The sequence below is a fragment of the Alosa pseudoharengus genome, unplaced genomic scaffold (assembly GCF_046254945.1).
Source record: "Alosa pseudoharengus isolate Yale_2024_CS ecotype anadromous, Long Island Sound unplaced genomic scaffold, YU_APseudo_1.1 YU_APseudo_1.1_scf_23, whole genome shotgun sequence".
Lineage (NCBI taxonomy): Eukaryota > Metazoa > Chordata > Actinopteri > Clupeiformes > Clupeidae > Alosa > Alosa pseudoharengus.
Genome location: NW_027468685.1, coordinates 29,240,281 through 29,253,110, shown reverse-complemented (window position 1 = coordinate 29,253,110; position 12,830 = coordinate 29,240,281). Strand labels below are relative to the sequence as shown.

Genomic DNA, 12,830 nt, shown 5'->3' with positions numbered 1-12,830 from the left:
CACACCAAGTTTATGCTAAAGGAAACAGTGTTTCACTCCCAACCCCCTCCTCTCTCATGCTCTCTTTATCTCCTTGACTCTGACAGCACCACACTCTCAGTTTGGCTGATATAATTCAAGCACTGACCCTCTATCCTTTCCAAGACATCACACACACACACACACACACACACACACACACACACACACACAAATATAACTGTATCTGTATAATAACTGTAGCTCATCTAAGGCTATCCGTTTTCCCTTTTTTATGCCCCCATTTAAAATAAAAAGGTAACTTAGTGCCACCTTTTTTTACCACTGTGGGCAGGAAGGTCAGGTTGGCAGGGTGCAAGGCGCTAGGCAGAAACAGTGCTTAGTTTTTGTACAGGGAGAAAGAGAAGAGAGGAGAATAGGGGCGCTGAGAGCTGTCTGTACTGTGTGTGCTGCGCCCGCGCTCTGCTGTGCTGTGCTGTCTGCGCTCTGCCCATCCCCCACGTTCACATAGCAAAGTTCTGCTGCTTTTGCAAGAGCAGTGAAGCTGCCGCCACTGCTGCTGGGAGAGCGAGAGCGAACGAGCGAGAGCGTGAGGCAGGCAGAGGGGGTGGGGAGGAAGAGAGTGAGACAGACTGAGCTGAGAGGGGAAGAGAGAGAACAGAGAAGCAGAGACAGAAAGAGAGGTGTAGAGAGAGAGAGAGAGAGAGAGAGCAGCGAACCAAAGGAGGAAAGCATGGCTGTTTTCATCTGATTTACTTTCTGTTTTTCCTTTTTCTTTCTGTCTTCTGAGTGTCTCTACATACAATGGCAAACAGGATTTTGGAGGATAATTTTGCAATTTTGTAGATGCAGCATATTTAGGTGGATTTTTGAGGCTTTCCACATTTTCCTTCCATTTTGTTAGCTGTTTCACTTTTTAAAAATCTGTAGGCTAGGCTAGGCTACTTCCTGCATTCAGCCCCCCCCCCCCCCCCTCATTTCTCTCCCTCACACACACACAGGTTGTAATTTCATGCTGTAGTCTTCACAGATCAAGCCATATGCTGCAGCTACTCCTCTCATTTGGTCACACCACATGCAAAAGAGAGTCATAACTGGTTCAGCTTTTCAATGAGCGTGAACCATGAACTTGGAATTTCAGTTAGTCTAAAGCTGTATTAGCAGCCTATGAACTAGGCTATGTAGCCTACTAGAATATGCCTAGTTAAGAAAAGCACACTTAAACAGTATTCTTTGAAATTATGAAAATACTTATAGATGGGACATGTGCCAACATGGCAGGTAACATTTGTTTTCCACATAATGTGTTATATCTTCATATATAAGCTTCAGAGTCAAACATGTCCTTTTCTGCGTCCGATCCCCGGTTCTACTCCACTCCGTGTTTTGCATCTCACGCGCCTCAGTAAAATGGCTGTGTCTCGCGGAGCCTCGTGCTGGCTTGATCGGTTCCTCGCTCATACTCTCGTTCTGTGAGAGAAACCCCCTCACATTTTGTGTCGGTTAATTTCATTCCCGGGATTTGTATTTATTTGGTTCCAGGAACTTTTTTATTTGAATTGGAATCTGGAGTGAAGGCCGGATTCGGTCCGGAGGTAGGGGGAATGATCCGGGACACGGGTACATTGTTATAAATAATTGTATTTATTCAATGCTATTCAGAGAGGCATAGTGACTGACTCGCTGTGAAAGAGAGGGGGGAGAGAGAGGGATATCATGGCCGCTAGCGTCGCCACTCTCAACACTAGCCCGCCATCCGAACTTAAAAAGCCGGATCGGGACCCACAGGAAGACTCGGCAGCGGGCGAAAAGCAGGAAAATAAAGAGTCGGGACCAGACAGCGGATCTCCAGCGCAGAAAGAACTGCAGGACGGGGCCGACGGTGGAAATGTAGGGGGAGGAGGGGATCCTGACATGAAGAACGGGAACGGGAATTCGTCTAGGGTGAACAATAATAATAACCAGAATGATTCAGGGGGCGCTGAAGGTAATAACCACCCGGGAATAGCTCACCACCACCCGGGTACTTTTCCTCCACCTCCTTACGGTTATAACCAGCCCTACAACCGGGCCCCTTTTCATCAACATGGCGGACAACAAAGCCCTAGCATGGCAGCTGCAGCGGGGCCGGCAGTGCAGCCAGGCAGCATGATGGACCCATACCCGCCCAATTCGCATGACCACGGCTTCCCCAACCACTTTAACAACTACAGCCCATACCCAAATCGGACTCCATATCAGGGCCAAGGCTACGGCATGAGTTCCCCGCGCAACAACCAGCCCCCGACTGCTGGGGGGCAACCAGGCAAGCAACAGCCAACTGGAGGAACTACACCTATGGTAGCCCCATACAACAATCAGAGATATAACATGGGAAACCCTCAACCAACCTCAACCCCGACTCTTAACCAGCTTCTAACCTCTCCCAGCTCTGCAAGGAGCTACCAAAACTATCCTCCAAGTGACTATAACAACCCAGAAGGGGCTAGCAAGGGACCAGTAGACATGGGAAGCACTAGTCAGTATGGAGGGGGCCATCCGGCTTGGCAACAAAGAAGCCACCATCCATCTCCAATGAGCCCGGGAAACTCGGGACAACCACTTAGCAGAAACCAGGTAAACTTTCTGTCACTTTTGGGAGGGTTCTCTCAGCTCTGAAGTCTAGCAGTTGTAACACTAGCCCTTAGCTTCCCATAGAAATGAGCACTGTATTGCTATGGTTCTGCCATTGTCTCTATGTGTGTCTAAAATGGCTGCCTCTGTGCTTTCTCTCAGCACAACCTAGTTTAGAAGCAGTTATAAAGTCAAACGAACCTGTAGTCCTTCGTTAGACAAAACTGTTTGAGCCTGGACGTCTAGGGGACACAAGGCTTGCTTTGGGTGAAAGGTGCGTGCTCGACCTGCTGGTCGAAATTGAGGAGTAAGTTGATTTTTCTGGACGAATTTGTGTATGCAGCAAAAAAATCGGCATTAATGCAATTACACGTTTGCTTCCTGAGATATTTCACTCTTTATCAAACATAACTAACTTTATGGTGTTTGTACTGATCTGTGGAGACTGCGTGAAGCTTGCATGGCACGAATAGTTTGTAGTTCGTTATTTAATGTGGTTATATCGTTTTATATGTCATAGCTACGCAGCAAGAAAGAAGCGATCCAACGCAGTGACTGAAAACATTGTCGCCCAATGCTTGTTTGCTGTCGATGGTTTTCTTGAATATCCCAACAAACATAACGTTAATTGTATGTAAACACATGTCGTGACGGTTCACACCCTTTGATAATTTATACCGCTTTTTTGTAGTGTATTCCGATGTGCATTATTTAATCAGAATCCTGTATTCCTTGGTTTGAATGCTTTGCGACCGAAAGAAGGCTCGGTAAACACGACCAGTGATGTGAGTAAGTAAGTGCGGATTGCTGCTTTGCTTTGGGATTTGAATTATGGAGGTAAAATCCTTCTGTCAAAGGCAGGAGACAGTTGGTCTTAGGTTGACATGCTAGCTGAGATCTGATTGGCTAGCCTTCCGCCGCTCCTGGCCATTTATAATTGCATCTAATGTAATGCTGTAAAAATCCCCGACGAGGTGGAACTCGGGTGTACTGGAAGAGGGTAGACAATTATACAAACACGTTTTCCCGGTTTGATGTTTGGACATGCTTATACCTTTCCATGATCTGCATTGCTATACTTTTGAAGTACCTCAACGGAAGCTCGCTGTTATTTTGGTTTGCACTGATTAAATTGCCAGTCTTGGTGCATGTCGTCGAATGTTGACATAGTTGGAACTGTACAGTAGCGTTGTGATGTGAGCACTGCAGTGTATATTTTGATATAACGATTTAAGATTAATAAATGTCCGGGTAAGAATGTAAGTGTTATCTTTGCATTCTTTGCTTCAAAGACTAAGGGATGATGTTTATGCAACATTCATTTTATTGTCTTTAATGAATAGATTTTAAAAGGGGGTTTGAACGTTTTTTTGTATACATTATGGGCAAATGCATTTGGATGCATGCATGGGGACACATGTTTGTTTGCACTGCAGAGGGACCTTTACTCCATACATAGCTTGTCTGTAATAGACATTCATATCAGAGAGTATGACATTTCAGTTCATCGTATGAGGAATATACAAGATGACACCAAACCTATTCATTTCTGTGAGTTCATTTTCAACACGTCTGTGTCCTTTTCTGACATTCTTGTGTTGGATTATTTTTCGATGTTTGATGATGGAGGCTAGTCATCACACACAATTATTCATGGTTGTGCAACAAAGAACTAATAAATGTAGGAAATCATGCTCGTTTATCTATGTTAGCATGTTGGCTGATTGGAGGAAAACACGGCTGCTGTATGTAACTCACATGATTCCAGATCAGTGCTGTAGTAGGTGTGGCCACTGCTGTCGGTACTCTGTGGCTGTTGAAAGCAATTCCTGGTACAGCCAGTGCGCATAGAGAGAGACGGCAAGAGAGATGGGGAGCGAGAGAGAGGGCAACGTGGCTCTGCCACTGACTGAGCTGAGACGGTGTTTACATGCCGGCCAGGTGTCAGCCAAGTGTCACTGCTTTGTGTACAATTTTTTTCCCCTCCTCCCTCCTCTCATTCAAGTAGCGTAACCATGTCAACAAGTGCCCCCCCCCCCCCCCACACCATTCCCCCTCCCTCCGTCTCGTTCTCCCTGTCTTCAAGATGCATGTATTAGTCACAGACTTTCATTTAACTAGCAGTCCACACTTCTGCTTTCTCTTTCTTTTGTGTTGGTATTTCCCATTTTGGCAGGCGTGTTTTGCTTCTCTTTCTCTTTTTTTTACCCCTACTTGGCTCAGTGATTACAACAATGATTAGAAAATAAAGGAAACTGATTTGTGGCCTGCTGTTCGCCTGCCTACCATCACATGGGAGAGATGCTATAATGAGTCTACTTATGTACTAAGTTGTATAATAATATGTTTAGTTTTTTAATGATGGCTGCTTTGAAAATGACTGAGGTACAAAAATATGTTGTGCATTATCAATAATATCAGCAATAGCAACTAGGGTAGGCCTACATCAACAATCAACTCTTATAGTGAGTCTAGATAGTGATGCATATACATTTCAATTACAGATCATCATGGCATCTTATGTCTATCACACTGTACAAGTATACAAAAGAGTTAGTCAAGCAAAAAGGACTCCAACATTGTCTCAGAATATCCCAATGCATAGTCTATTACTAGGCGTATGTCACTGTGATATTGTGCTAAGATGACTTGGAAGAGGCAAAAGTAGCTGAGGATGCTGCATTTGAACATTGTTCTCCATATATGGGAGAATGCGACATACAGTGTAGTGTTTAGGTATATTTGTTGAACTGCACTGGTGTGTGTGTGGGGAAAGTACACTATCTGATCTGCATTTGTGATTGTGTACCCTCGCAGGGTGAATTTTACCTTGTTAAGCCATAAATATTGCAGCCACTCTTAAAAGTAGTCTGTTGTAGCTGCCTGAATTAGGAACAACAAGCCACAAGGTTGTCCTCAGTCTAATAATCATGCTTTATTCACAGCAAAATACCTTCAAAATACCTACAAACAAGCTTTACAAAGTTGTTCTGCACTTCTAGATGTTGTAATGTGATGTTTGGTGCTGTGCAGTGTGTTCCTCTCATATTCATAGGCTGACTGAGTCTCTGTGGAACAGTGATTACTCGAGCTGGAGCGGGATTTGAGCCCTCATCAACACTATTCTTTTGAATGCCTTCCTTGCACTCCAGAATATGTCTCCGGAAACGTATTTTTCCCCCTCAAACGATTATCATCTAGAGAATTATTACACACTAATTGATTCACATTGAATCTCGCCAGCAGGCCTTTTGAAAAACCTTGATGGTTGTTTACACAGCGTACGACTAATCAAAATGGGCATTACACTCTATAAAAAGACCCAAACTAATTTTTGTCTGTCTCATTCTGCCTGGCTTCTCGAATAGTAGAAGAGTAAGGCCACGCACATCCCAGGCCAAAATTGGACGGGTGCAGGATCCAGTATGAAAGGATCACAAGGGAAAAGAGATCCACACACCATTTAGCTCCCATTCAAAATCTTTTTTTTGAACATTGAGAAGTGTCCTGCTTGTTTGACATACTCTATCTGTGTGTGTGTGTGTGTCTCTTGTGTTTGAGGAGAGGCGGGAAGGGAGTAGTCACATGTCATATGCCAGTCATGCTGAGTTGATTTGACTGCTCCTGTTGTACAGGGCTACAGTTTGTTTCGCCTGGTCGACCATCTGAATTTGGGGACAGTGAACTTTACTGTGCTGCCGCGTTGTTGTGCCGGAAATGTTGCTTGTCAATAGAAGATGTACGCTATGTCTGGTGTGACCCTTGTGATAGAGTTATCAATGACCCTCATGGGTATTTATTCAGAGGATATATTATTCAATGTTCTTCCCTGAGGGCATTTGTCTCTGGTGCACTGTGGAATAAACTGGTCCACATCGATGCTTTTCCTCTATGTTGTAGGATGTAGTGCGGTCGGAATTTATGTTTGATCTTTCTTTCTTAATAAACACTTTACCACCTTGATCAATTCAAATCTATTGTGGCGTATTATGCCCATAAGAGGGCAAATTAAATGCAATGTTAATTTCTTGGTATATTTATTTCAACACAAACATCTCTTTTAAAAGCTCACTCTACATACTGACATACTACAAAAGAAACTGGACAAGCAGGCAGGCTACACAAATCAACATCCACAGCACTCCTGCATTAAATTATATTTCAAAACAAAGCACTGTTTGCTCAAATGAACACAGTATGGATGTTTAAAGACCATATCATTCAGAGTGGTTCATAATTAATACTATTTTCTTTAGCTTGTCAAGGTTCCTTTTGAGCCAGTGGTGTTTTGTTCTAAATGTGAACAGTTAGCATGCTAGCCATGCTAGCCTACTTTGCTATAATGAGTGAGCTGCCTAGTTCCACTGCACAAAAACTGGCTTTCCTATAGCTAGTCCACAACTTGACTAAAGCTTACCCTAATTTTTTCCAGTTTGTATCACGATTGGTACCTAATGCTAACAAATTATCTTGGTAAAGGGGTCCACCAGCCCATCTCATACAGCAGGTTTAGGTAACATGTAACTTGTGTTGCGAAACAGAGCTTTCTAGCACAACACTTCACATAAACAGTTCATTGGCCAGAGATCGTATGGAGCAAAGATCCTGCTTTTGCGGGGTTTACAATTGGATGTGTGCACATGTCCAGTGAAGGTTCAGATAGGCTAACTCCAGATGAAGCTGACATAAGGCTACAAAGAGAGACAGAGAGCGAGAGAGAAAAGTCAACTGAGTTTCATGTTGAACTCGAGTTGGACGAGATAGCCCTGATATGTTTGGCAACTGATCAAAGTCCAGCCAACCCAGTGCTCTGCTGTGGAACTGCACTCTCTTCTGTGTGTGTGTGTGTGTGTGGGTGCAAGTATGTGTGTCTGTGTGTGGGCAGCTAATTAGTTTCAACACACTTGTCCTGGTGAAATAAAAGAGTTGTGTTAAAGAGCTATTAAATCATGCCACAACGTTTTAATAGAGTCTCGGGGCTAAATCAGAGAGACAGCGTCTGACGTCTTCAGGTATCAGTGTTATCTTGACAGTGGGCTGCCAGTGCTGCTTCTTCGGGAAGATGCTTCCTGAGAAGCAGGCAGACCTCTCCCGCTTCTGAAAACGTGCGAGCGAACACAACAACGACCGTGAGAACAGCATGTTTGACTTCCCTCCCCCAAAGCTGCCAGTGAGCAAATTGCACGGTTGTTTTCATTTAGTCGGAGACGTGCTGAATATTGATCGGAGGGACGTTATCTGCTCCTGCTGTTGTGGTTGTAGTTATAGACAAAGTGAGGATCAGGCAAAAGCAGATAGATGCCTGACCTGCTGTGTCGTTTTGTGTACAAATCGTCAAAACGTCTGCATAGACTTACTGTCCATGCACAGTTCAAAGAAATATGACCCAGAATGTGTGAGCAAAGGGGTTCTGGGAAGTTGAGTTTCTTTGAATGCATCAGCAGAAAACAGAACTGCTTACAGTAGGAATGCACCAATATATTGGCCTAATCGGTATTGGCCTTGTTGACTGGTATCGGCCTTTTTGCAAATAAAATAATCTACCCTTGGCAGTGGCCGAATATATTTTTTTATTTTTATTATGTTGCATCAATTCTGCAATATGTGTGTGTGAGATGGTGCTGTGAAATGCTGAAAGACTTTTTAACATGCTTCAGTCGTTTTTTTAAAATAATGAATATTTTTGTTTCTCTACCACTTAAGTGTATAATTAACAATGGAAACGTGAACAAATAGAAAAATATCATTCATTTGCTATTGAACAAAATGTTATTCTAAATATCTGTATTGACCCAGAATTTAATAATTGGTGCCTCCCTATCTGACATTATTATTGTGTCAAGATTCCACGTTGGCCTATAAATTTAACGCGATGGGCCAAAAGCAATTAAAGTATTACATAGTTGAAATGTCACCCATCCTGTACTTTAAAAGTGATGCCAGACGTGTTGTCCACATTGCATCATCGTGCCATAAAGGCCAGTTGGCACATCAGCACAGAGTCATAAAAATAACTGCCCGGGCTGGATCCTAAAATATAAATACCTGAATATGGCCCAGAATGAACCACACAAAGTGCTCTTGGCCAGAGTCTGTAAGGAGTGCTTGTTAACCTCAGTGAAAACCGCGTTGCTTGCTGCAGGAGATCAGATGTGCATGGGCGTGCAGTTACTGTCTAGTTAGGCCTACTCAACCAGCCACACTTTTGTTTTGTTTGGCATATAGGTGATATATTAGCATACTGTTGCTTTTTATGCTTTATTTTATTTGTTTTGAAACATTGTTAGAACAGTCACAAATGCTTGTGTGTTCATTGGACTGAGTGACTCCATGATTGAAAGACCCTGTCGGAGAGCCCTAGGCCTATGTGCCATGTCTAGCTTTCCCATTTCCGGCATGGAAAAAGGACCAATAAAGCCTTGGCCTTTCATGTCATGAAATTGTAGATAATGGTCACAATTCCATGTTTAGTTGTACTTTAAGTGAAATGCAAAATAAAATGCCCCTGATTGATGAAATTTGTTTGTCTAATCGCAGTTGTAGATTTACGTCTACAGTGTTTTCTGTAGGTTTTTAAAATGTTTATAAGTGTAAGCAGTGGAGTTGGGTTGCTTTTAGACATGTTTACATGTGTGTGTTTGTGTGTCTCCATGTGTGTATAAATTGCAATGCATTTTTAATGCCGTGTTTTTGTTGTGAGACGCCTGTGCTTCTGAGAGTGGCGCCCGTCCTGCACATGGCCCAGTGAGCTGATGAAGGGGTGTGTGTCTGTACACACACACACTTAACACACAGATGCACACTCAGCCATGCTACTACTGTCTGACTGCTGAGTAATGCCTTTGCACATGCTGCCTCACTGTGAGTGTGTGTGTGTGTGTGTCAGGACTCTGGGGAAAGGGGTGGTGGTGTGTGAGTTTGGTGTCCACCCCCCCCTTTTTGTGAATGATCCTCTGTCGCAGGCCTGTGTGTGTGTGTGTGTGTGTGTGTGTGTGTGTGTGTGTGTGTGTCTCTGTCTCCCAGTGAACGCCTCAGGAGCTGCTCTGACCTGCTCACGCTCCACGTGCCGTCAGCAATCCGTCTTTTCAGGAACGGCGGGGGGTAGGGGGATGGAGACGGCGGCGAAGTAGGGGGTGCCGTGTGTGTGTGTCTCATCCCAAGCCCAAGGCACACAGTGCAAATTGGCCTCTCGCTCACACTGCCCCTGACCAGGCCACTTATACACGCATACACAAGTGACCCCCCCACACGCATGCGCACACACACACACACACACACACACACCGTCTCTCTTTCCCCCTCCCCAATGACTTCCCTTTCTCTTTATTTATTTAATTTCTCTGCACTGCTTGTTTTCTGCTTTCTCTTTCTTTCCCCTGCACCCTGTCTTTTAACCCTGCGTGCTCTTTCTTTCTGTCTAACTGCTGACTCTTAAGGAAGGCTAAAATGTGCACACATTGCCATTCACACAGACATGCACTCACACCTTGTAGTTTCTCTAACATTTAAGAGTGCCACCATATATTGTGTGACCCCTTGTTAACTTGAGTCTGGTTCAGAGACCAACTCCATGCCGACCGTCGTCAGAAAAGGCAGTCGGACTTATCAGACGGCTCCCGTCTCCCCAAGACAGTCAAAAAAGTGCCTCGGAACACACTGGAGCGACTCCGACTTGAGTGTACGTTCTGTGCTTGCGCGAGACATAATAAGTCTCCATAACAGCAGGCGGCACTAAATGATTGTCAAGTTACCAAGATCATCATAAAAAGATTAACCAGTGGAACGAAATGGCACTAATTTTGGACTTAAACAATAAGAAAATATAAATAGCTAGGTAGTAGCTAGCTAGGTAGCAGCTACGGACTTAGGTTAAACTTGTATTGCAAACTAACCTGAAATAACATGAGTTCAGCAACTTTGTGGTATTGTAGTTCTAGCAAAAATATGTTAGGATAGTTTATCAACCATCTCTGGGTCTAGAGCCTTTGAGAACAGGTGGTTTTGCACAACAGCTTTGCTAAGACAGTGACGGATCACAAACAAAGTTATTTTTCCTCTTTATTTCGTTTGAAAACACAATTTCAATGTTGGAATGCATTTGGCTTGTAGAAAATGTGGTCCGAGATGGTCAAGGGCTAAAACTCCACCAATCCGATTGGTCATTGAATCAGACTGCCCACTGGCCCACTGATTCGACAAAGTCAAATCGGCCAAAATTAACAGCGACGGCTCCTTCCGACTGATGACTGCACGGAACACACCGGAACACCCCAGACTCGAGTCACCGACCTCGCTACACTGTCCGACGTCCAACGGCCGATAATCGTGTTGGTGTCACAGCCTTAACATAGACGGAGATGGTATGCTTTGCTTTTTGAGCGGTGTATTTCCAACATGGAAGCAGACACACACACGCTCACTCGTTTTTGCATGCAACACACACACACTCACTCCACTCACACACTCACGCGACACATACTCACACGTGACTCACGTGACTCACTCACTCACTCACACACACACACACACACACACTCTCACATGCAACATGTATACTCTCACACACACACACACACACACACGACACACTCTTACTCACACACGCGACACACTCTCACTCACTCATTCACACACGCGACTCACTCACGCGACACTCTCACACACGCGACACACTCACACACGCGACACACACACACACACACACACACACACACACGCGCGACACACACACACGCGCGACACACACACACACGCGACACACACACACACACGCGACACACACACACACACACACACACGCGACACACACACACACACACACACGCACGCGCACGCGACACACACACGCACGCGACACACACACACACACATGCGACACACACACGCGACACACGCACTCACTCACTCACACGCACTCACTCACTCACACGCACTCACTCACTCACACGCACTCACTCACTCACACACACGCGACACACACACACACACGCGACACACACACACACACGCGACACACACACACACACACACTCTCACTCACTCACACGCGACACACACACTCACACACGCACGCGGCACACGCACACACACACACACATATTCATGCGCGTACGATCTTCATTATGTTTGGAGAAATGTCAACGCTTGATGTATGCAGCAGTGTGGGAGACGTGTTGAACTTTAGATGTGATATGCCACGTGTCAATACTGAGCTATGTGGAAATGTAAAAGCTATTTTTCTTTCATGCCATATTCTCATTTTGTGTTCTTTTCTTAAAAATTAAATATTGCATATCAACATCATTTTTTCCCCCAACACCATTTTTTCCCCTGGTTTAAGACAATGGCGTGTGAGTGTGTGGGTAACCCTTTAACAGTCAGTGCCAGTGTGGAGAGTTAGTAGGTATGGCGTGTTTGTAGGTATGGCGTGTTTGTATGCCAGCCAGGGCTTTAGCCATGACCAATGGGTGTGTTATGGAATGCGATGTGAATGGATTGAGTGTGAAGGATAAAGTAGGGGAACATTGTGACACTGATGTCTCCCTCTGTTTTTTTATTTTTTTATTTTCCTCCTTTCTTTATTTGGTAAATTGGGCTTTCATCAAGGTTTCTCCTCTCTTGCATAAATGATCTGATTTGTTTAGCTGGGTCGTTTAAAACCAGTGTCAAGGTACAACTGATTTAATGAATTGAATTTTCAGGCAAAGCAGAACTTGTTCGGTTTCTAAGCCATTGCATAAACCTCCAAAGAATGACAGGTTCTAAAAATATAAGGAACACCTTCACAGAAGCAGGCAATGATTTGATTTGAAATTGTACATATTGGCGTCTTGTTCACAAAGTCAACATGCTGTTACGTCAAACTGACCACATAAGTGCTGGCCGTTGACGTTGACTACATTCCTTGAAGTAATCTTCGCTTTTAAAGAGTTTATGCAAGACCAGCTGCATGGTGTCATTCAGATCTCACGGGCAGCAATCCTGAAATCTGTCAGATTTAATGAAATTGCAGTCTCAGAATTCAAGATGTATGCTCTGATCCTAAGTGATTTTTGAAGTTCTGCACTACTGTTTATGTCCCCTGTGCGAAGAGTCAGACATCGGAATGCTGGCTGCTTCTCGGCCCGATCTTCTCGGCCCGAGGTTTGGAGGTGAAAAGAGTTTGTGGCTGGGTGGTGGTCATGCAGTCTGTATGCATGGTTAGTTGTCTCCAGGTGTACAGTATGAGTGCCATGTGG

At 44.4% G+C, this 12,830-nt stretch overlaps 1 protein-coding gene across 5 annotated transcripts in view; it reads left to right on the top strand.

Moving 5' to 3' along the window:
* Nucleotides 1-1,408: 1,408 nt before the first annotated feature.
* arid1ab (AT-rich interactive domain 1Ab) overlaps nucleotides 1,409-12,830 on the top strand; it is a 57,523-nt gene continuing 46,101 nt past the window's right edge. For 4 of the 5 annotated variants that reach the window (XM_076302243.1, XM_076302240.1, XM_076302241.1 and 1 more), the window contains exon 1: nucleotides 1,410-2,595. In XM_076302243.1, the coding sequence (XP_076158358.1) occupies nucleotides 1,696-2,595 (900 nt within the window). In that variant the 5' untranslated portion in view covers nucleotides 1,410-1,695. Of the gene's footprint in view, nucleotides 2,596-12,830 lie in introns of all 5 variants that reach the window. The other variant, XM_076302242.1, reaches the window with a different exon arrangement.